At 44.0% G+C, this 23,139-nt stretch overlaps 1 protein-coding gene across 1 annotated transcript; it reads right to left on the bottom strand.

The window, feature by feature from the left end:
• Positions 1-3,110: 3,110 nt before the first annotated feature.
• On the bottom strand, positions 3,111-23,077 carry LRRC52 (leucine rich repeat containing 52). The gene is made up of 2 exons (XM_004027823.4): positions 22,157-23,077; positions 3,111-3,568 (listed from the first exon to the last, which is right to left on the bottom strand). Exons 1-2 carry the CDS (start codon positions 22,776-22,778, stop codon positions 3,249-3,251), a joined length of 942 nt encoding a protein of 313 aa, XP_004027872.1. The 5' UTR covers positions 22,779-23,077; the 3' UTR covers positions 3,111-3,248.
• Between the last annotated feature and the right edge of the window lie 62 nt (positions 23,078-23,139).

Genomic DNA, 23,139 nt, shown 5'->3' on the forward strand with positions numbered 1-23,139 from the left:
CTGCCTTTGGTCTATCACCCTCACCCCCCTGCTAGAATACTGCAATACTGCTAGTCTCCCCATTTTCCGTCATGCCTCCCTTTGGTCTCTTCTTCACCTTACAGCCAGAGTGAGTTTTCTCAAACACAAATTAACTAGACTTGGTGGTTCTCATGCTTACAACTCTTGAGTGTACTTCAGGAGCAAGTCCCATATCTTATCCTGGTGGGGCAGAGACAATTCCTTGTTTTCCATAGCATTCTTGGCACACAGACTATGTTTCTCTTCGGTAAGGTTGGGACCATGTGAAATGTGAGTTGAAGTGACACGTGTCATTTCCAGGCTCAGCAGTTACAAGCTGTGTGCCTATGGCCTCTCTTTTCTCTTCTGGAGTGGACCTCTGAGGCCATGTTCTAGGTGCTGGAGCTACAGGGTGGGAGGGCTCCCTACCCACATGGGACTCTACATGAGTGACAAATTAGTCTTTGTTGTGGTAAGCCAATGAAACTTTGGGGTTAATTTGTTATTGTAGCATAGCCTATCATAATCCTGACCAACACAGGGATATAAAAGGCCCTTCAGGATCTGGCCTTGCTTCTCTCTCTAACATTATTTCTCTTTTCTTCCTTCCGTTATACTCTCTATTCCAGTTATAATGGCATGCCAGGCTCTTCCTCACTTCCAGGCCTTTGTAGATGCAGTTCTTGTTGCTTAGGATGTCTTTTTGTCACCCACATCCACTTTACCACTTTGCCTGGTGAATCTCAACTCAACTTTCAAGCCTCAGTGTAGATGCCTCTTCCTCTGAGAAGCCCTCCAGGATGCCCTACTGCCTCCTGGTTGAGGCGCCCTTCCTTTGGGTCCCCTTAGAATACTGTGCCGGCCCTTCACTTACCACTCTGTCTTGAAATGGACTGTTTTCTTGTTTTTCCACCAAACTGAACTGGAAGCTCCTTGAGCTTTCACCACTTTGCCGCGTTCACTGTGATCTTCTCAGGCCTTGTCAGAGTAGGTGCTCAGCCCATTTTTGTGGAATTACTTATTGTTGGAAGATCCAGGCGAAATCTTAGGGGAGAAGCTATCATGAAAAGCTGCAATTCACATTTCTTTTGCCAAGACTTTCTTGGTAGTTTAAATTCCTGAGAGACAATATTGATTAGTGATTTGGAGGAAACAGTCTATAGTCAGCCACAGCTGGTTTCACTTCTGGTTGTACTAGATGTGTAATGTTTAGCAAGTTACTTACCCTCTTAAACCTCAGTTTCAGGATCTGATGGGAATAATGCTTACCTCATAGGATTGTTGTGATGATTCAATTAGTTGAGATGTGTGTGTTTGTGTGTGTGTGTGTGTGTGTGTATGTATATGCACTTAGAACAATGCCTAGCATATAGAAGTGCCCAATAAAGTTAGAAGTGTTATTATATTAAAAATATCCTAAATGCAAACGTGGTATCCCAGATTGGGTCTTGGAACAGAGAAAAGGGCATTGCAGAAAAAAAAACTAATGAAATACCAAGAAAGTGTGGAGTTTAGTTAATAGTAGTGTTCCAATATAAATTTTTCAGCTTTGATAAATGTACCACTGTAATGTGAGATAACGTTAGGGGGAACTGGGTGAGAGGTATGTGGGAACTCTGTGCTACCTCTGTAGCTTAGTCCAAAGTTATTCCATAATAAAAAGTGTATTAAAATAAATTCTTATTATAATTGATATTAATTGTATTCTCAAAATATCCCCATATAAGCACTGTAGTGATTGCCACTTACAGATGAAGAAACTGAGACACACAAAAGTTAAATAACTTGCCCATGGTCACTCTTAGTTCAGGATAACAAAGTAGGAATGATTGGTGGGTTGGGATTTAAATAGAATGCAGTAATAAACACTTATTTTGTGGAAGTTATCACTCTATACGCTGTGTCAATAGAGAACACTGAAGGCAAATGGTCTCTGCTCTCAAGGTCATTATAAGTAGGACGCCCAAGTTCACACAGTGCTAAGTGCAGAACTGGGGATAGAGATCCAGCTCCTGAGTCTGGACCCACGCTCTTAAGCATTGCACCGAACAAACTGGAGGGCAAGTGGTGATTAGAGTCACATGCAATTCACAGTGGAAGTGCAGATGTAAAAACAGGTCTGGTTGGGAGTTTAGAGACAGCTAGTTTCATGGGTGGGGGTTTGATCTGAGTCTTGAACATGAGTATAATTTGATCTGAGTAGAGCAAAAAGGAAAACCTGGAATGGGTCTTGGGGCCTGGGTTGAGCCGACCCTCTCTTCACTCCCTTTGCCACATGTCCCTGAGCGCAGGACATGCTTGTGTACACTTGGCTATTCTGTTTAGTGCTTAGTGATAAACAGTAGCTTGTAGTGAGAGGGCATGGACTTTGGCATGGGTCCAGCAGTTGCTCTGCTCTTACCAACTATGTGATCTTGAGCTGGTGACTTCATCTCTCCATGCCTCAGGAAAACGACGGTAACAATGACCACCTGACCTTGTTGTCATGCACATTAGCCCAGGGGGAAATGTGCATAAAGCTGGGCACAATGCTGGGCACTTGGGATGGACCCGCTGGGTGGTGGCCACCTCTGTGTGGCCAGGCTTACATGATGAACCCTTGGTTGTGCTGCTGAATATTTATATTTCATGTAAAGGAAAGAACATGGAATTTGGGAGGCTGTGCTACTTACCAGTTGGGTGACCTCAGTCAGTTGTTTAACTTGTTCAGGCCTCAAATTTTCACAGTAAAATAATATCAATATTATAGGATGGCTGTGATAACTACAAGATGGAGTGTGAAGATGGTACATGGATGGACACATTCCGTTAATGTTAGTTCTTATCATTGTCTTATACTTTTCTCCATTTGATTAATATTAATCTTCACTTCCACTTAAATTGTTTGCTCTTTAGGGAAGATCTTAAATCTTGTATTCCTTGTATCCATCCCTCCAGCACTTAGTTTGGGGACATAATATGTACTTAGTAAACATGAGATGGCTTACTTTTGGGGTAGACTTTCTCGGTATTTAGATGCATCCAACAACGTTTCTAGATTTTGTTCTACCCCATCCTGCTGAGCTCAAGGAGTCATCCTTGGGCTGGTGCAGTGGGAAGGGACCAACCTGTGAAATGGCCAGCAGAGATTTTATTTATTTTACTAGAAGGTTTCAATCTCTATGACAGCTCCAAGGTGGTGGGATGGGGAGGGCAAGAGAGAAAGCAGGGAGCCTGGGGGAGGCACATAAGATAGTGGTCTCTGGCAACTAAATAAGCTGAGGGAACTCCTGGACCGAGCTCGTCTGGGTTTGAAAAATCCGCCTGCTGACTTCCACCCTAGTCCCGGCCTCGTCCTCGTCTTCTTCGCTCGACTTGTGGCGGGTGTTCTGGTAGAGCACAGCACACACACCTGTGAGCCAGGCAGCCACAGTTCCCGCGGCGAAGATGCAGAAGCCGATGAGCAGCAGGAAGATGTAGTCTTTGTGGTCCAGGTGCGTGATGCACATGTATCGGAGTGGGTTCCCCACCCGGGTGATGGGCCACCCTGTCAGCTCTGTGGGCTCCACACATGTGGCATTTAGATCATCTAAGAAGAAAAACACAGCAGGCAGGGTGCTGAAACAGCGTGACTCCCAGCGTCCTAAGGCCAAAGGGGATCAGGAGGGATCATCTGCACCCTCACCGCTCCAAGTGTGGTCTGTGGGCCAGCAGCATCGACATCACCTGGACCTTGTTAGAAATGCAGAATCTCAGGACCCACCTGTGACCTCCTGAATCCGAATCTGCATCTCAACAAGACCTTCAGGGTATCTGTTGCACATTGGAGTTTGAGAAGTACTGGGCCTTGGACTGTTCCTTGTCCCCAGGCTTTGCTGCATTCAGGCCATGAAAATGCTTCTTAAGGATGCTCAAGGAAGGAGAGGCCACAACAGGGGTGGGGAGGTTGGAAGGTTAGGCAAGATTGCCATGGAGTGTTGACATCTCTCTGTTCTTTACCAGTCACCTCCCTCTTGACCCTCCCTTGCCTCCATCCCAACTTTCCCTTCACCTTGTCCCTTTCTCTTTAGCAGTAGCTGAGTCCAACCTGGCACCACTAGCATCCCCCAAGAGCATTGCAAGCCACTCAACTATAGGGAGGGACGAGATTCTCTTGAAATGTTTACTGTGTGTTCTACCCGCTCACCACTTTCCCCCCCAAACAAGTCAGGGGAGCCCAGGGTAAACAGGTTGCCAATAGGGAAAGCAGTTCTACTTCTCGGTGGTGATGTTGGCCATCACTGGCTGATTATGTCATCGACATGAGTCTTCAGTCATTCTTAGTAGCTGACTCAGCTTCTGGAAACTTCTCTGAGCACCTCCCCATATGTAGCGCCATGGCCTTCACTATATAACAGAAAGAAAAGTGGGCTGTGGATCTAGACAGGCCAGGCTTCTAATCCAGATTCTGTTACTTGCTAATTTTGTAAACTTCAGCAGGATACCGGATTCTGTCTCTGAATTCCATTTCCTCATCCTACCAGTGCAAAGAATGACACTTCTCAGGGTAGTTGAGATAACTTACTGACATAGGTAAGAAGGCACAGGTGATTGTGCCTGGAGCACGGAATCCTCGGAGCCCTATCACTGCCCCTACATTTTTCTAACTCCATATACTCTGCCATGCTGAGGCTGAGTGCTTGTGTGAGGTGCTCAGGTGAATGTATCCAGCACACACTACTAGATCACTGAGCTCCGGCTCAGGGCTGAAGCCAGGGCTTGAGACAACCACAATCAAAATTATAATAGCAGCAGTATTTGCTAAGTGCTTACTATGCACTAAGTTATTTACAAATATCTCATTTAATTCTAATAATAACCTTGATGCACATAATATTATTTTCCTTGTCTTACAAATAAGGAAACTGAGATTCAGGAGATCCCATAACTTGAAGGTTTTAGATAACTGCAGAATCTAGATAGAAGACAGAAGACAGAAAGCCAGTGTGAGCTTGTTTTGCGTAAGTGGGATTTGCAAACAGGAGCTATTGTGGAGAGGAGTTTCCTCTAAACTTCAGGGCGGGAACTGCCTGACTAGTGAAAACATCACTATCCTTGGTGACCCAGGATGTTAGGAAAATCAGGTTCAGTTAGGTAAATCCTAATGGGGGCTGGAAGCAGCATTCAAAGAAAAAGTACAGAAGTAAGTTGGCTGGGGAGAAGGCATTTGGGCTTACGGGTGGCTGGAAAGAGCTGTCCTCTTCACCCAGACACCAATACTTGCCTCTTGCTTCTGTATCAATGCACCTACAGCAAAGTCATTTTGTCTTGTTCAGGAAGATGGCGTGCAGTGTGTAATGCTGTTTAGGACTCAAGCTTTTAGACACAAGAGGGGAAGCCAGTGCATGAACTGTGTCATATCCACTGTTTGTAATAATTACAGAGGAAGGGAGAGGAAGAAGCCTCTCTCTAGACAGTGTGGGATGGTGGCCCTCAGGGCAAACCTGCCCCACCAGAGAGCTCTCAAGTAGAGGGAAAGGAGTTGAGGGCTGAAGTCGCGGGAACACAGTTATGCCTCTGTACCTCTTTCTAGTCAGCCTGGCTTGAGGACCTCTGTGGCTTTGCCCAGGAGGCCTGGGCATGGGGCTCCCATGAGCAGGGGAGGTGCCTGGGAGCTCTCCAGGAATTCTATCGAGAGAGAGCTCAGGTCACCTGCCCAAACTGTGGGAGACACATGAATCTTCAAAGAAAGATGTATTTGAGAAAGGAAAACATGGGATTCGGAGGGTCTGCGATGTGTCTAGGGGGGTTTATCTCATTCTATTTTTAAAAAGATTGGGCTTTCAAATTGCAGCTTGGGCGGCAGAGATGAGACTAAACATCACACACGTTTCCCCATTTTGGAGCATTAACTTTGAAAGGAGCAATTAGGCAGTGATTTTAATGCATTGTTAGGCTGCTAAGTGAGGGATGTGGGTGGCTTTGTTGGGAGGGAGGCCTGGGTTTCTCTCCCACTGAATTATCTCCCCCTCTTCCCAGTCGCAGTCACTGCCAAGATTTGGGCTCTCCCCTCCCAGGCTCCCTATCTCCATTGTTTCCTTTTCCCAGCTCGGGGCCATTTCACACACTTCTGCCAAATTGCCTTCCCCAAGTACAGCTCTTCTCGGTCACACTCTGGCTCAAAACAGTCCTCTGACCTCCTGTGAACCTCAGAATAACACCCAGACCATTTGGCCTGGCATTCAGAGCCCCTCAGCAGCTACCCTTCTCCCCTTCCCTCCTTCTCAGCACTGCTGGTAACCTTTGCTCCAATTAAATTAAACTACATATTATGCCTTGATTACACCTCACCCTTGCCCTCATCTATAGTTACTTTGTTACACTGCTCCTTTTTTATCAAATGCCTCATACCCCTAGTTTTGCAGGATCATGTTCTTCCCATCTTTTAAGATCTAGCCTAAATGCGTCTATTCCAGGGAGACCTTCCTCAACCACCCCATCCTCAGAGCTCAGAGGACATGTGATTGTTCCCACTCGTGAACTCATCCCTAGCATTTCCTTGTGTCATTCTTAAGTACCTATCACATTCTATCTTGCATGATGGTTATTTACAATGTGCATCCTTTCTCCCCTACCAGGTAGACTTTTAGCTCTTAAAGGTATAAACCATGTCTGATCATTATTGTTCTTGTTAATAAGAGCTATCATTCATTGACTGAATTGTGTAATTTGTAAAATTGAGGGATGTTCTGGTACTTTTTTAAATTATGAGATTCTAGGTTAATCCTACTATTCTGGTTTAATTCTATAGAAACACTCTGATCCTTTGAAATTCCTTGAGAATTTGCTATATGGCTGAATGTAAGGTCAATTTTGGTACATTTTCCATGTGCTACAAATATATTATACAGTAGATCCTCTAACAACATTATTTCATTCTATGTCATTTTGTTACAATGTTAATGAGAAAAAAAAATATTCCCAGCCAGGGCCACTGTCTGTATGGAGTTCGTGTGTGCTCCCCATGTCTGGACAGGTTTTCTCCAGGTGCCCTGGTTTCTTCCCACATCTCAAAGATGTGCATATTAGGTGGACTGGTGTGTCTAGATTGTGCCAGTCTAAGTAAGTGTGAGTATGTGTATGCATGGCCCCCAAGGGAATGGTGTCCTGGCCAGGGCTGCTTCCCACCTTACACCCTGAGCTGCCAAGATAGGCTCCAGCCACTCACAACCCTGAACTGAAATAATTAGGCAAATATTGTCTTACTTGTTTGTATAAATCTTTCTTAAATGTATGTATGTTTCATATTTCAATGCTAAACATTAGAAGGGTTTTTTGATCTTTATTAGAAGTTTGATGATGTTTTTGTGACTAGAAATAAGCTTTAGAAACTTAACTCTTGCTTATATCAATTAGCCTATGGTGGAGTTGGCTTTGCTATATGTCATTTTGCTTAAAGTGGCAGTTTCTAAGAACCTATGGATATTAAGTTAGGATTTACTGTATTCTTTGTTGAGTACATTGTTCTATGCATGTCAGTTAGGTTGTGGTGGTGTACTGATTTTCTATACCCTTATTGACTTTTTATTTATAAACATCTATTGTCTCTTAGTTATTATTAAACAATCGTCTACTAGTCCCTCTAATTATGTAAAATTACCAGTTTTTACTGTGCATTGGTCTGCTCCATATAGTTCTTTCAAGTTTTGCTTCACAATTTTTTTTTTTTGAGACAGAGTTTCACTCTTGTTGCCCAGGCTGGAGTGTAGTGGCATGATCTTGGCTCACTGCAACCTCTGCCTCCCAGGTTCAAGTGGTTCTCCTGCCTCAGCCTCCTGAGTAGCTGAGATTACAGGCATGCGCCACCATGCCCAGCTAATTTTTATATTTTTAGTAGAGATGGGGTTTCACCATGTTGGCCAGGCTGGTCTCGAACTCCTGACCTCAGGTGATCCGCCTGCCTTGGCCTCCCAAAGTGCTGGGATTACAGGCGTGAGCCACCACACCTGGCCTTCACTTTACAAATTTTAAAGCTGTGTTATTAGGTGCATACAAAGTTATAATTGTTAGGTCTTCCTGGTAGAATTACCCTTCTATCATTGACCAATATCTCTCATTATCTCTAGTAATGCTTCTTGCCTTAAAGTTTACTTTGTTTAACATTAGTATGGCTGCATTGAAATTCTTTTGGTTAGTGTTTGCATTGTGTATCTTCTTCCGTCCGTTTACTTTTAATCTTTCTATGTTCCTATATTTAAGGTATATTTTTGTAAGCAGTATGTAGCTGGGTTTTGTTTTTCATCCAAGCTAGCAAACTTTGTATTTTAATAAGCCCATTGACATTAAATGTAATTACTGATATATTTGGATTTATACCTAGTATTTATTTTTTTATTTGTCTCACTTATTTCATGTCCTTTTTCTAACCTGTTGCCTCCTTTTTTTAAAAAAAATCATTTAACTTCCTTTTCTTTAGCTCATTAACCATACCTTCTTTTACTATTCTAGTATGATGACTTCAGAGGTTTTATACCCATCTACTGATCCTGGAGTGCCTGACATGTGCTAGGCACTATATGAGATGCTTTACAAAATTAAGCTCTAACCTCTACTTTTGATCACCCCACAGGGTAGTTTTAATTATTCCCATGCTATGGAATGAATAAACTGTACATCAGTTCTTCCTTCTCTGGCTTTCTTAATTTCCTTGCCTCTCACACAGGGGGTCGGCAAGTACTGTTTTACATGCTGTGCACTGCACAACTCCAGGAGGTTCCATTCATTTTATAGACAGGTGACCCAACTTTATGCCATCCCTTTCCTCAGCCTCACTCCAGTGGGCCAGGCATTAACTACAGATGTCATTAATATTGAACTTCTTATTGCAAATAGTTCCTAAGGAAACATAAACCACCACCTGGTTTATTTCTGTACACAACATATTGCTCAAAGGCAGAAAACCTCTTTGTCAGAATCAGATGCATGGAAGAACTACAGTGTCTGGGTCCTGGAACCACACCTATTAGTGTAGGAGCCAAGGAGGCCTCTCTTTCAGAAAACAGTATTGAACCCGCCAGTTATAAGGGGAAATGCTTCTTTTCTTGGTCTTCAGGAGGGACCCCAGTTCTGCCCAGGGCTGTGCTGCAGGTTCCCAGGGCCTTGGTGCCCCCAAAGGAGCCAGGCCATGGGCAGGTTGCTCGAGCCCCTGTGGCAGCTTGCTCAGGAACCTTCTGGGCTGACTGAAGGGGTGAACATTTAGGCAGTGGCAATGGAAAGCAAGAGGGTGGAATCTGAATGCATTGCAATTACCTCTCAGTGAGGAAATTATGTTTCTATCAGCTTTATGCACCTTGTCAAGCTCTTCGTCAACTTCTACCCTGGATCTAGAGAAAAGCCTAATTCCCCCATTTTTTCTTTTAGGCCCCAGTCCACCCAAATATCACTAGATGTACAGTGCTTTGCCTTCCATTTTTTTGCAAGCTAAATTATGTTTTTGTCAAGGAAATTGATTTGCCACCTATTCATTTTTCTGACTCCACTCATTAGATTACAGATACTATGAGGATAAGAATTTTTTGTCTGTTTTGTTCACTGACGTCTATCAGGATGCTAGAGCACAGGGCGTATTTGTTGAATGAATTGATTGTTATTCAAACCCCTTGGGCTCACTGTCCCTGACATAATGCTCGGGTGGAGGAAAGGGAACCTGAGTGGTAGAATACCATAGGTGGGTCAGCTGACCTTGGACTGCCTCGGACACTCTACACTGGGTGAGTACCAATCCCTATGAGAGTCTGGGGAGGGTTCAGTGAGCTAAGTGAAGCTCCAAGGAGGCAGGAATGGATGCTCTCTAGGACCAAATGGAGGTATAAGCCTTGAACTGGGAAGAGCACCTCCTCTGTCCTGTGAGACTAAAGAGAAGGAAACAAGGGTAAGAGTATGAGGACAAACTGCTGCAGACATGATATCAAAAGGTAATTATTATTATTTCCAAATTACTTTTTGAGAACTGTTTGAGAGCAGAAACCCTTTTTCTGTACTCTTGTATCCTTAGTGCCTGGCACACAGTAGGTGCTCAATAAATGTATGTTGAATGCAAGGGTGGATTATTGGTCTGATCTCCTATAGCACTTTTAAAACTCTGATGTCTTTGGCCTGTTGTTTAGGACAGGTTCCCCAAATGGAATTTGAAGGGATCACTATTATATATTCTGTTGTACTACAGGTGCCCAGAGGAGATGATTCCCTAGAAGGAAACCTAGGTTGGGCAATATGACTGCTCAAGAACACCAAAGCCAACTGGCCAACAAGGCCCCTTCTGAGATCCTCATGCACAAACCTATGAGAATTTCAAGCCCTGGCACTGGCTTCTACCTTTGCCTTTCTGGAGCTCCACTTACTCATTGCCCAGCTGTCATGCAATGATGGCGTAAGCCAGGGGTCAGCAAACTACAACCTGTGGGCCAAATCCAGCCTGCTGTTTTGTAAACAAAGTTTTATTGGAACACAGCTTTCCCATCCTTTTGCATATTTTCTAATGCTGCCTTCACCTTAATGGCAATGTTGAGTAGGTGCAATGAAGACCCACAAAGCCTAGAATATTTACTATTGGCCTTTTCTGGAAAGTGTGTGCTGACTCCTGGTCTAATCCATCCTAGGCACCTTAAAACCTTAAGGATTTGTGTTATTTGGGCTTGTGCAAAGTACAATTCTTATCTGGTATTCACAATTTCCCCCCCTTGTATATAGAGTCTATAGATTTTTAAAGGTTAAAAGTGATTCATAGACTCATGGAACATGGAGATGAGACCTTGACGTTTAGCAAGTTCAACCTGATTATTCCTGTGCTTTACAGGTGTTTTAGGTTACAGGACTGGTCTCATGTATAACTGGTTGCAAATGGGCATGATTCAGAGGCAAAAAGCTTTCTTTTTCTCATAATTCCTTCTCATGGGCTTGTCAGTACCCAGAACTCTGTCAGTGGGAGATGAAACATTCCATTTCACCAATAAAATAACACTCAAAGTGTAAAGTTTTCTGAAAAAGAAGCAAATGACTTAATCCCTACTCAGGGGTAGCCCCCTGCTACCACCTTTTGGTGGGGTGAGGGGAATAAGCTGCATGGTGGGGCTGGCGGCTAGGACCAGGTTCTTCTTGGAAGTTAAAAATTAAATTTTTTTCTTCTAGTTTCTTCTCAGTTTGGCCTAGAGCTGAGCCTGCTTAATAACTACCCATCTGCTCAGAAAGATCCAGAGAGCAGACAGTTGTCCTCATGGATAACAAACCATTGTGAAACCCCAGGAGCCGAAGGGCACCATCATTCACCAGTTCACCAGGCAGAAACATCAGGCAGAAATTGTTTGCTTCCTCTTTCACATTACATGTTCAGATCATAAGCAAACCCTGCTAGTCCTACTTTCAAAATGTATCCTGATTCTTACCTCTTCTAATTACCCGGACCATTGCCCTGGTCCCAGCCAGTGTCCTCTTTTGCCTGAACTGTGTTGGCCTCTGAATGTGTGTCCTTGCTTTTTCCTACAATCTCTATCTGGAGACAGCAGTGGGAGCAATCTGTAATTACAGATCATGTCACTTCCCTGCTCAAAATCCTTCCATGACTTCCCATCACACTTAGAATAAAATCAAAAGCCTCTCCATGGCCTATCTACCCTATGTGACCTGGCCTCAGTAATTTTCTATCTCATTTCTTCCCTTTCTCCTTTTCCTTCACTCTGCTCCAGCCATATTCCCTTTCTATTCCAGCCCAGAGCCTTTGTGTTCGTTCTCCCCTTGGTCTAGAAAGACCTTCTTCCACCCCTTGTAATATTTCCTTGGCTTCTCTCTCACTTTATTTCAGTTCTCTGCTCAAAACCACCTCCGCAGGCCCACTGAGCCTGAAGTATCTGCCTTGTTCTCAATCTCAGGCACACTCTTCTCTTCCCCTCTCTTATTTTCCTCCATGGCACTTGTTATTTGACATTATGTCATATATCAATTTATTTATTGTCTTCTTCTCCCGCTAGAATGTAAGTTTCATGAGAGCATGTCTGTTTCTGTTCACACCAGTATGCCCCGTGCCTGGCCAAGCGGCTGGCATCTGATTGGTGCTCAGTAACTGTCAGTGAATGCATGTACTCAGATCCCAGTCTGGGCTCCTTACCTCTTTGTAAATGTCAAATAGGGATAACAATGCCTGTGCCTCATCTCAGCCAAATGCTGTGACCAAAGCATCTTGACTGTTAGAAGAAAATGCATTGAAAATTACAAGGGTTTGTCTAACATGACTTTAATTCCATCTTAACTATGTTTTAATTGGATGCATTGGATTTTTAGTTATTCTCTTATTTGGGTTGAGGAGAAGGCCAAATTCTTCTGTGTGATCAAAAAAGCTATCATTGGCCGGGTGCAGTGGCTCACACCTCCCAGCACTTTGGAAGGCCAAGGTGGGTGGATCACTTGAGGTCAGGAGTTCCAGACCAGCCTGGCCAATGTGGCAAAATCCATCTCTACTAAAAATAAAAATTTGTCTAAGAATGGTGGCACATACTTATAGTCCCAGCTCCTGGGGATGCTGAGGATCACCCCAGCCTGGTAAGTCGAGGCTGCAGTGAGCTGGGATTGCACCACTGCACTCCAGCCTGGGCAACAGAGCAGCAAGAGTCTGCCTCCAAACAACAACAACAACAACAACAACAACAACAACAACCACCACCTATCATTGCATATGGGTCATGCAGCAGATCAGGTGTTTTTTATGACATCATCTTGGAAGCTTTAACATCCCCCTCAAGAGCTCTGGCTCCCCCAAGTTGAACTCCTTGCCTCTGCTCACCCTGTTTGTTTCTGCAAACCCACACTGCTCTACCCCTCCTCTGCATCTCATGTGACACTCAGAATCACCGCCAGACAAAGAATTTGTAACAACAATGACAGCTAGCATTAATTGAACATGTACTGTGTGCAGTTCTAAAATCTTCATGTGGGTTTTTTCATTTAATTATCACAACTTGAGGAAATAGGCACTATTTTATCTGCATTTTGCACGTGAGGACTTGGGTTGGATGGAGATTGTTGCCCACAGTCAAGTAGTTGGCAAGTGACAGAGGCAGGATGAAAAGACAGGTGGCCTGCATCCACAGCCCACCTTGGTGTTGCCTGCTCAACTAGGATGTGAGCATCTCAAGGACAATGGATATTTTATAGTCGCCTAATTGGATTGGTGTTATGGAAGCTTCATAGAAAACATTACATGAAAATGTGTACTTTACAGATATATAGTCATTTTTTGTCTTTTACCTCACTGAAAGAGAAATACAGGCACCAATTGGGCCCCTCAATTGTATTTGTCCCCTGTTATTACAGTCACCCCATCTGTGTTTACCCTCACCTCCTTCTCTGCAGTCCCAGAGGGCAGAGGGGGTGCCACTCCCCTTTCAAGGATTACCCCTTGGAGATCATCCACCATTTCTGTCCTCTCAGGGACTTTACCCCACCAATGACTTCCCCTCTCTCTTCTATCTTTGTCCTTTTTCTCTGCATTGACTCTTTCCATCAGCAGATAAACACATGGTTGGATCTCTTTTCTCCTAAAAATCCTCCTTCTTCATTTGTTTTCTCTCCAACTAGCACCCTATTCCCTTCAGTCCACAGCCATGCTTTCTAGAAGAGTAGTTTACATGGTTTACTCCTTCACACCTTTGATGTTCAGTTCATAGCCCATTATGGATTGGTGTTCACTCTCATCATGCCAGCAGAACTGCCCAAGACATCAGGGATCCCTGGTGCTAAATCTGATGGACAGTTTTCTGTCCTTATCTGACCTGCTCCCACTTTTTGGAACTCTTTGGCTTCCATGAATTTATCCTGTTCTAATTTCCTTTGTCTGAGGGCTCCTGCTGTCCTACATGAGTTGCTCTTTCTTACTTGACCCTTTGGTATGTTGCATTCCCCAAAGCTTCTGTACTTGGCCCTTATTATCCTCACTTGAAACTCTTTTTCCTGATTGATCTCATCTTCTGTTAGGTTTCAGTGATCACTAGTAAGTTGATGATCCCCAATTATATGTATATTTTATGCCCTGTTCTCTATTCTGAATTTCAGGTCAGAACATCCAAATGCCTAGTGTTTTACAGGGACTTCCCACTCAGTAAGGTCAAGATGGGACTCGGCTTCTAGGCTGACTTCCTCACTGCCCTCCTCCAAGTGTGTTTATGTCAGCAAAGCCCCCACACTGTCCAAGCCAAAGTCTTGGGAGCTACCATTGATTTTTCCCTTTTCTATATTTTCTGTATCTCGTTCATTCGCTCAGGAAACACTAGTTGAGCATTTTCTCTGTGTCAGGCCTGTGCTTGTTTCCAAAGATCCAGATCTGCTCTCATAGAGCTTCCGGTCTATCAGGGAAGACAAATGTTGAATGAATACACATTTATTAATTAGAATTGTGCCAGAAGTTACAAAGGGTGCACAAGAAACTATGAGAGGAACTAGTTCAGTCCCAAATCCTGTTGCGTCTGCCCTCTAAATGATTCCTTCTCAAATGTCTACACCTCTCCTCCTCACTGTTGCCATAGGCTGCCATACTGTCTGGCTTGAACGCCTACGGGAGCTTCCTTCCTAGCCTTACCTCCAGGTCACTTGCCTCCCAAGACTTCTTAGGATATATTGCGTGTTCCCCAGAAAACCATTCAAGGCCCTTCCTAGCTGGGCCCCCATCCTTTTCTCTAGCCGCATCCATCCTTTGTAGGATTACCTCCAGAATGAGGAGCTCTTCACCTTTAAAGATGAGCAAACTGAGGTTGGCTGCTTTAGCCAGACTTGAACTGCTGTTTTTCAGAGTCCTGAGTGATGCTGGGTGACCTGAGGGGCCAGGTGTAGAAATCTGGCATTTCTGAGCTTGGAGTAACCCTCGATCACCTACTCTCAGGGATCCCAATTGGCCTGAGTCAGGGAGTGTGTCAGCATCACCCAGGGGTTCCTAAACGTCCCATGCTTGCTGCTTCTATCCCTTCTTGGATTTTCTGGGTGGCTTAGGGATCACTGACTCAGTTGTACCCCTCTCAGCCCCCTCCTTGCCCTCAGGAGGCTGCTTTTCTGGCTTTCAGCAGCCTTGGAAGCCTTGGAGCTGCTGGTTGCCCAGCCTTTCTTTTTTTTTTTTTTTTTCTTTTTTGGTCTTTGGTCTTTATTTTAATTTCCCTGATGGAGGACATGGGTAAGCATTGATAGTGGAATAACGTGAGGACCTGAATTCATTCCAGAAATCTAAGTTTGGGCACAGTTGTGGATGACTTTGTACTTGGTAGGTTGAAATGGGGCCATTATCCCATTACAGCAGTCTTGAATACAGGATGATATAACCTCGTAATGAAACTAAGATGTTCTCTGCTCAAAACGCCCTCAAAATGACTTGGACCTGAAGCAGCACATGACTCAACCCATCTGCTCCCTGCAGATGGCCCTGAGTGGCTTTGTCCACTGCCTCTGCAGCACCCTTGCTCAAGCTCCTCTGATGTGTGGGCCCCACCATCAGGCTCATTTAGTACTGGCTAAGGCTATCAGAGCTGACACAGAGGGGACTCTCTGTCCTCAAACCGCCCCACTCTAGCCCCTGGTAGCCTGTCACTTTCTGAATTCTCACTGTTTCTGGTTGTTCCCTGTCAAATTGCAAATGCTCCCTGAGGGGATATTTCAAAACACTAGCCATTAGCATCTCAGAGCAAATCGATTCATTTACTAATTGGAACAGCCACTGAAGGTCCAGAACACAGGCCACTGTTCTAGGGTTTCTGAAAAGTGGCCTAAGGACAAGCAGCATGAAGAGTTGACTGAATCAGAACCTCAGGGCATAGGACCTGGGATTCTTGTGCTCATTAGAGTTTGAGAAGCACTGTTTGAGCAGGTCTGGCCTGGGAGGAAAGTCTGGGGCAATGAGTTTCTTGGGGTGGAGGCATTGTTTTAGTGAAGTTGAGGGTGCTTAATATAGGAGGTGGGAGAGTACAGGAGTTAGAGGCATCTGTTTCTTAAATGAACTTCCTAATTATGTGATGTAGCCCTCATCACTGGGAACACCTTCGCCTCAGCACTTGCCACTCTGCACTTGCTCACCTGGGACCTTGCCTGCTGAGCGCTGTTCTCCTCTCACCTCCTGTGTGCTTATCTTTCTATTTAGGTCCATAGGCTACCAGCTATAAGAGGCCTTTGAGGATCTCTAACCCAAATCCTTTATTTTAAGGACAAGAAAAGTGACTCTTGAAGAAGGAAAGTGAGTTTCCCCATATCACACAGTGGCATTTCTGGGATCAAGACAGGGCTTCCTGGCTTTCAATTCTATTTTCTGTCTCTCGTATCCTAGATTATCTTATTCAAGACAAAAATTATGACTTTTTTTCTCTGTGAAACAGCCACCCCAGCATTATAATGCAGTGTTGGGGACATAATGAATATACAATAAATGTTTCAGAGTTAAATGGATCATGATGTGCTTGACAGCAAAGAAATATCATGGCATCAGGGAAAAACATTGAACTTGGATGTCAGGATATCTCTGTGCTGGGCTTTTCTCTATAGCCACTTACCTGTGACTCTGGATTCTAAAGTTCCAGCTTAAACATCCTATGTTAAAAGGCTACCCTAACCAGTATGGTAGCCAGTAGCCTTAGGTGGCTATTTAAATGTATTGAAATAAAATAAAATAAAAATTCAGTTCATTTGTTCTAGCCAAATTTCAAGAGCTCAATGGCCACATGCGGCTAGTGACTACTGTATCCAACACCATATATATAGACTATTTACCCTGTTGCAGAAACTTCTATTGGACAGCATTAGAGCAGACTTTGTGGGTAGAGGGGAATGGGATGTATGAGGCTAGGTTTTGTATGTTTTGGAGCTTAGAGTTTGAGTGAGTTTTCGAGAGCCTCCTGAAAGCCATTCAACCCTGTCCCCTGAGGGAAATCAAATATCCTGGGAAGAACTCAATGACCACTCTCACCTTCAAGTAGCATTAATGACTGGAAAATAACAGTGCTGGCCAGGAATTAGTCCTCCCACTTGCTAACCTGGGCCAGAAAGGAAATGGAATGTGTGGGTCTGTTTTCAGTCTGTATTGGTCAGGGCTCAGTAGAGCACCCTAGCAAGGGACACATTACAACACACCTCCATTTCTGCTGTAACTTTCGTGTTTAAAAAGTGACTACATTAACGCTTTGAGAACTGAATACTTTTCAGTACATCTGGTGAGTATGCCATTGGAGAGTTTCTTTTGAATGAGACCTTTGATTATGGTGCCAGATCTCGCCAACTTGAGAAAGTTTTGATATTCTTGTTCAGTGTAGCCTTATGATAAAATAAAATGAATGAAACACTGGGCTTCCTCTACAACACCTCTATGGGGGAGGTCCTTAGCAAAAATGTGACACAGAAGAAGCGTATGATATTGCCCTCATGTCTTTTCTTTTAAGACCTCTCCACTTCCTTCTTGCACCTCTGTTTCCTTCAAGGTTCTCCACTGCACAGAATTAATCTTAGCTAATCAAATTCCCAAGAATTAACTCCTCCTTCTGGTATGAGAGCTGATAAAGGCTTAAGGACACTTGTGTTATTCTTCCCAGGAGTTCATGTATTTTTGCAGTTTCTTTTTCAAGATCATAACACACAATTGGTACCCAAAAGGATGAACCTCTAGTGACTAATTTCAGCTTAGTTGTAGGAAGTGGATAGGGACACATTGGGGCAAAAGTATTTATTGCTCAGTTATACCGTGCAGGTGAAGTCTTTCTCCTGAGGCTAGAGAAAGTTGCCTACACATCCCTAGAATGTAGTCTACACATCCACACCTGCCTCTGGAAGTGGAGCTTGTCTTTAGGTAGAGCTTTGGTTCTAGGTTCAGGTGACTCAGGAACAGGCACCCTGCTGCTGCTGGTCCAGCCCCAAGTCTTATGGCCCAGGCTGAGACAAAGTCTTGATTTGAGCTTCTGCTTTTGTTCTCTAGTGTGTGAAAACCCATGTTCTTAACTTATCTAATAATACCCAACTTAGTCAGAATGTGACATAGACTTGTCCTGTCCCTCCAGGATTCTCCTTGCCCCATTTTTGTATGGATTAGAGTCTTAGAAGCAGCTGCCCACCTTCCCACATTCTATCTATATTCCTGCCTGCATCTCTATAGTCATGTTTCTAGACAGGGTGCATTGTCCTCTAACACCACATATGCTGAGCCTTCCTGAAGTCCACTGCTTATCTAGGGGAACACTTGACTGCTTTCTGGTATTCTACTCTCTTAGTATCCTGTACCTTTCCTCATCTACCAACCATTTGTTTTTTGATTGCTTATAGTGTGTCAAGCTTAAATGCTAATGGCACTTCATAAATGTTCTCATTTCATTTTATGACAGCCCTAGGAATGTTGGTTCTATTATTATCCTTGTATTCAAGATGAGGAAATTAAAGTTCAGAGAGGTTAAGTAACTTATCTTATATCCTGCAGATAGTCAGCATCAGGGCTAGAATTATAACCCGTCAATTTTATTCCAGAACCTGAGCTCTTAACACTGGGCTCTGCTGCCTGAGGGTGACTGTCCTTCATCTCTTGGAGGACAAGTGGCTGCCCCAAGTGCCTGTCACCCCAACAGGCACGTGCTGGCCTCGTTTGTCCTGCCCTGTTTTGTTCTGTTATGCACAACTAAACTATGACATAGATATGGCACAGATGACCTAGAGTTACATAAGTCTCCACATGCAGCCTCAGGTTTCTTGGTTAGTTACCTTCATGAGAACTTGTTTGGCACATAGTAGGCACTCAATAAGTGTTTAAATAGATAAATGGATGAACTGAATTGTAGCATGGAAGTCCTTTACTTCACTGCATTGCTTTTCAAGGAATATATGTGCACTCTCATATTGCCCTTAATATTACACTACAGTGAAAATTTCCCAGGGCTAAGGTTCAATATTTCCTTGGGTCTAAAATGAGTCTGTTTGTGAAGTGGATTCTGTTTTATAAACACCAGATAACTCAGGTTATTTCATAGAAATCTTCCTATCTCCTGAAATGTGGATATATGTAGAGAGATACATGGGCTCCATGCTAGAATATGTCAAAGATCACCATTTTGATAACAAATGTGGTATAAATAGGTGGGCTTAAGTTTGAGACTTCACCAAGACTGTTTGCCAATAGCAAAGATATTTCCACCTAGCAGAGACCATGAACCATCATTTGAGAGTCAAATGAATTAAATACCTTTCCTTACATTGAGGTTTGGCTAGAAGGCAAGAGAAACAGCTAATGAATTTTACTGTATGTGTGTTCAACTTTATGGGTATGCATGTATCTGTTCATGTATGTGGGTGTGAACCTGTACAGTTATGTGTGTGTATGTAATATGTGGATGGGTACGTAAGTAGGTATGTATGTATAAATGGTATATACGTGTGGGTATGTAAGTATGTATGTATATATGGTATGAACATATGTATATATGGTATATACAAACCTTTGTGTTTGCATATGTGTGTGTAGGTATTTGTGTTTGCATGTGTGTTTGTGTGCATATTTGTGATTGTATGTGTGTATGGGAAGGGAGAACCAGACTGATTAAGGCCCAAATGAGAGCAAATGCTAAGGTTAGATTCACCCTTTTGGAGTTGGGTAGACTGGGGTGAAACCTGGGTTTGCAAGGGAAGTACAGGCATATCAATGAATTTATGATGGTTAGTGCTTATTATCCAATGAAAATGATCTTGAGTCAGTTCCAAGTGGCAGCCAGATAGAAAATAAAGCTGAAGTTTAGATGCTGTAGCCATATGTTTATAATATAACTTATATTTATAACTAAACTCACTTACAGGATGATAGTTATGTAATTTGAGGATTTACGAGATAGTATAGTCTTGTGGAAAAAGACCTGCATTTGAAATCAAGGGGTTCAAGTCACTTTCTTGCCATTTATCAGCTGTGTGATTTTGGGCAGGTGAGTCTATTTTCTCATCCAAGAATAGGGTTAAAAATACCAATCCTAGTCTCTTCCACAGGCTGAGGGCACAAGTTTAAGTGTTGGTGTGACACTCATGCTAAAGGAAGTGAGGTACCATGTGTGGAAAAATGGAGGGAGATGAGCAAATTAGCAATTGTGGGTGTGTGTGTGGGGTCCCACGGCTGGGGGATGAAAGCTTTGTCTACCTCACAAAACAGACTCTTCATTCATGAGGAGCTTATAATCTTGACAAGATAGACACTCCTTTCTGATGTCTTGGAAAATATGCCGTGAAAAAGATCTACTTTATAATCCCGTTCAACTGTGGATTGAACTGAAGAGTCAAGGAGTCCAAAGTGGTCAGCCTGAAAATTCTGAGAAGATACAACTGTGCAAGCAGAAATCTGATGAAGGGAGATGGAATGGGAGGTGAAATGGTAGGCTTAGGTGCTGGGGTGGAAGCCAAGCTATGTTACTCTTGTCATCTGGGGTGGGAGGTCCCACTTGCAACCTGATGGGCTATACTCAAGGAAAAGTGCATGTATGGTGGGGAGGGGCAAAAGAAGATGACACCCTTCCACAGGCTAATTTACAGGAACATGGACAGGGGAGAATCCCCTTTATGGACCACAGGTCATGCATGAGGATGATTAATATTGAACCTCTTTGATAGTGCTTTCTAGACACTATCACAGTTTTGGAGAAAAGTAGAAAACATTATCTCTGCCTCCTAGAGTTGGTGTTATAGAGAGGCAAGGCAACCTACCTGAGATAACTGCTTCTGCATTCTAGTCCTGTTGGAAGATGGTCTGACAAAGTTAGTTTCTTTTGATTTATTCTAACAACTCAAGTTGAGGTATCGGCAGTAGGGTCAGGTGTCTAAGGCACAACATTTAAGGAGGCACTGACTCACAATGTCTTATTCTCAGTGCACTCGCTCTCAGTGCCTCCTTAAATTTTGCCTCCTAAAAGCCCTGCTTGCCTCATCCCAGTCCAGACTCTGCCAGGAGGACTTTTTGAGACACACCCATTGGGAAGCCAGGAGGGCACGTTTTTTACTTACTGTCACCACTTGATTCTCTCTCCCCCAGTTCTCCTTGAAGTCTGTCATTCTGGCCAGGATTATTTCTAGCATATTGCCACCTGGGCAGTACTTCATGGTGGAAGCTTCAGCAGGAGTTTTATGAAGCTGCGTCTATGAAAACGTTTTCAAAGGCAAACACCCAGGGAAGAGAGAAACTACATGGTTTTGACAGGATTTGATTTTCTACCCAGAGTCCAATTTTGCCGGATTACATCAGTGGCTCCAGACTTTCTGTGAGGAGTTATTTCTCATTTTTCTGAAGCTCTGACTTTCCTGGGTAAAAATGCTATTATTGGTGGAGAGAAGAATTGGAGGGTAAGGATGAGACAGTAGAGTCCCTAAGATAAAGAGGGAATGAAGCACAGGGGCCGTGGCAGGCCAGGTGAGGACAGCGGGTAGAGTGGTGGCAAGGAGCTTGGAAATCTCCCAGGTAAGAGTTGAGCATCTACCTGTAAGACTAGAATCTCTCTGCTTGACACAGTGAGCACTGGACCCTTTCTCCATTGATTCATGCCATTCTCTCCTTCCATAGAAGGCCAGCATCTTCAAAACAAAGCAGCTATCAAAAGCCCTTTCTTCCTTCTTCCCTCCCTCTCTCACTGTCTGGGTAGCTCACGTGCCCCTCCTTCCATCTTTATATTAAACTTTCCCTTCTATATATCATAATCCTATATGAATGACTGAATTTACTTTTTGATCCTGGAAAAATTCAGTTGCTGAATTAAACAGATTAGAACAGTTTACCAACAGAATACAGTGTCCCTATATTACCTTGTCACTTTGCAATTAGAGTACTTCATCATTTCTACACACGTCATATATTTGATGCAACTCTGTGCCTTAGGTAATATTATTGTCCCCACTTTATGGATTAGAAAACTGAGGCTCAGAGAAATGGTGACATTTTCAAGGGTAGCCAACTGGTAAGTGCTGAGTTTGGGACCAGAACTCAGCTCTTTGAATTCCTGTTTCAGAACTTTTTCTTACTGCTACTCCAGTCAACCCAAGGGTGGGCCCTGCAGAGTAATAAGAATGCATTCAATCAGCTTCACCCAACTTTTTCTCCCATCCTGACCATCTTTTGAGTTCACCTTTTCTGGAGCCACTTCAATCACATCCTCTTCCCCACACCCAATCAAGCCCTCACCTGAGGGGTCCATATGGAACACTATTAAGAAGATGGCGAAGTCCAGGAAAGAGCAGTTGCACTTCCAGGGGTTTCCACTCAGAAACAGGGTCTCCAGAGTAGTGAGGTGGTATAAGGCAGCACTGTCCAGGGTCTGCAAGCCGGTATTTCTGAGGTCCAGGTACCTCAAAGAGGTGGTGTTGGCAAAGGTGAACTTGTGAAGCGATAACAGGTGAGGGTTGTTGGCAATGTTCAGCTGCACCAGGTTGCTGAGCACCGAGAAAGTGAATGGGGAGATCGAGGTTAGGTTGTTGGAGCTGAGGTCAAGGTAGATGAGTTTGAAGACCCCGATGAAGGTATAATCCATCACCTCTCGAATCCGGTTGTTCTGACAGTCCAAATAAACAAGGTCACTGAGGAGTCCTAGATGCATTGCTGGCAAACTAGTGATTCTGTTCTCGTTCAGGAACAGCCTCCGGGTGTTCAGGGGTATGTCAAGGGGGTATTCGGTTAACTGCTTCCCTGTGCAGATTACTTCTTGGGCTTGACACAGACAATTATTTGGACACTTTGACCCTGATACCAGCCCCATTCCAAAGGAAAAGAGTAACCACCCAGGGCCAGGGCCTGAAGCAAGGGACATAGTAAGAAGCCACAACCACCCTCCTTTCACCTTCCTGCGGGCTCTGTCCCTCTGATCCGAAGGCTGCCGGTGGGGGGGGTGGGGCGGGGGAGGGGCGCTGGAAAGAACTGTAACACTTTAGCTTTGTGCAAAGCAATTTTCCATTACAGGAGAACTGAACAGAAATTGAAACGCGAGGCTCAATGCCCTGCCGGCCAGCTTGGTGGCTCTGTCGCTCGCTCCCAGACTGCTGCTGGAAGCTTGCCCACTTGGCAGCTTTGAAAGGTCTCACCCTTTCCCTGCGTTTGCAAGTGAAGGGGAGCCAGGGGAGAGCCACATGACAATGAGGTTGCCAGTTGACACCTTTGTGATGTCAGCAGCC

Source organism: Gorilla gorilla, chromosome 1, assembly GCF_029281585.2.
Source record: "Gorilla gorilla gorilla isolate KB3781 chromosome 1, NHGRI_mGorGor1-v2.1_pri, whole genome shotgun sequence".
Lineage (NCBI taxonomy): Eukaryota > Metazoa > Chordata > Mammalia > Primates > Hominidae > Gorilla > Gorilla gorilla.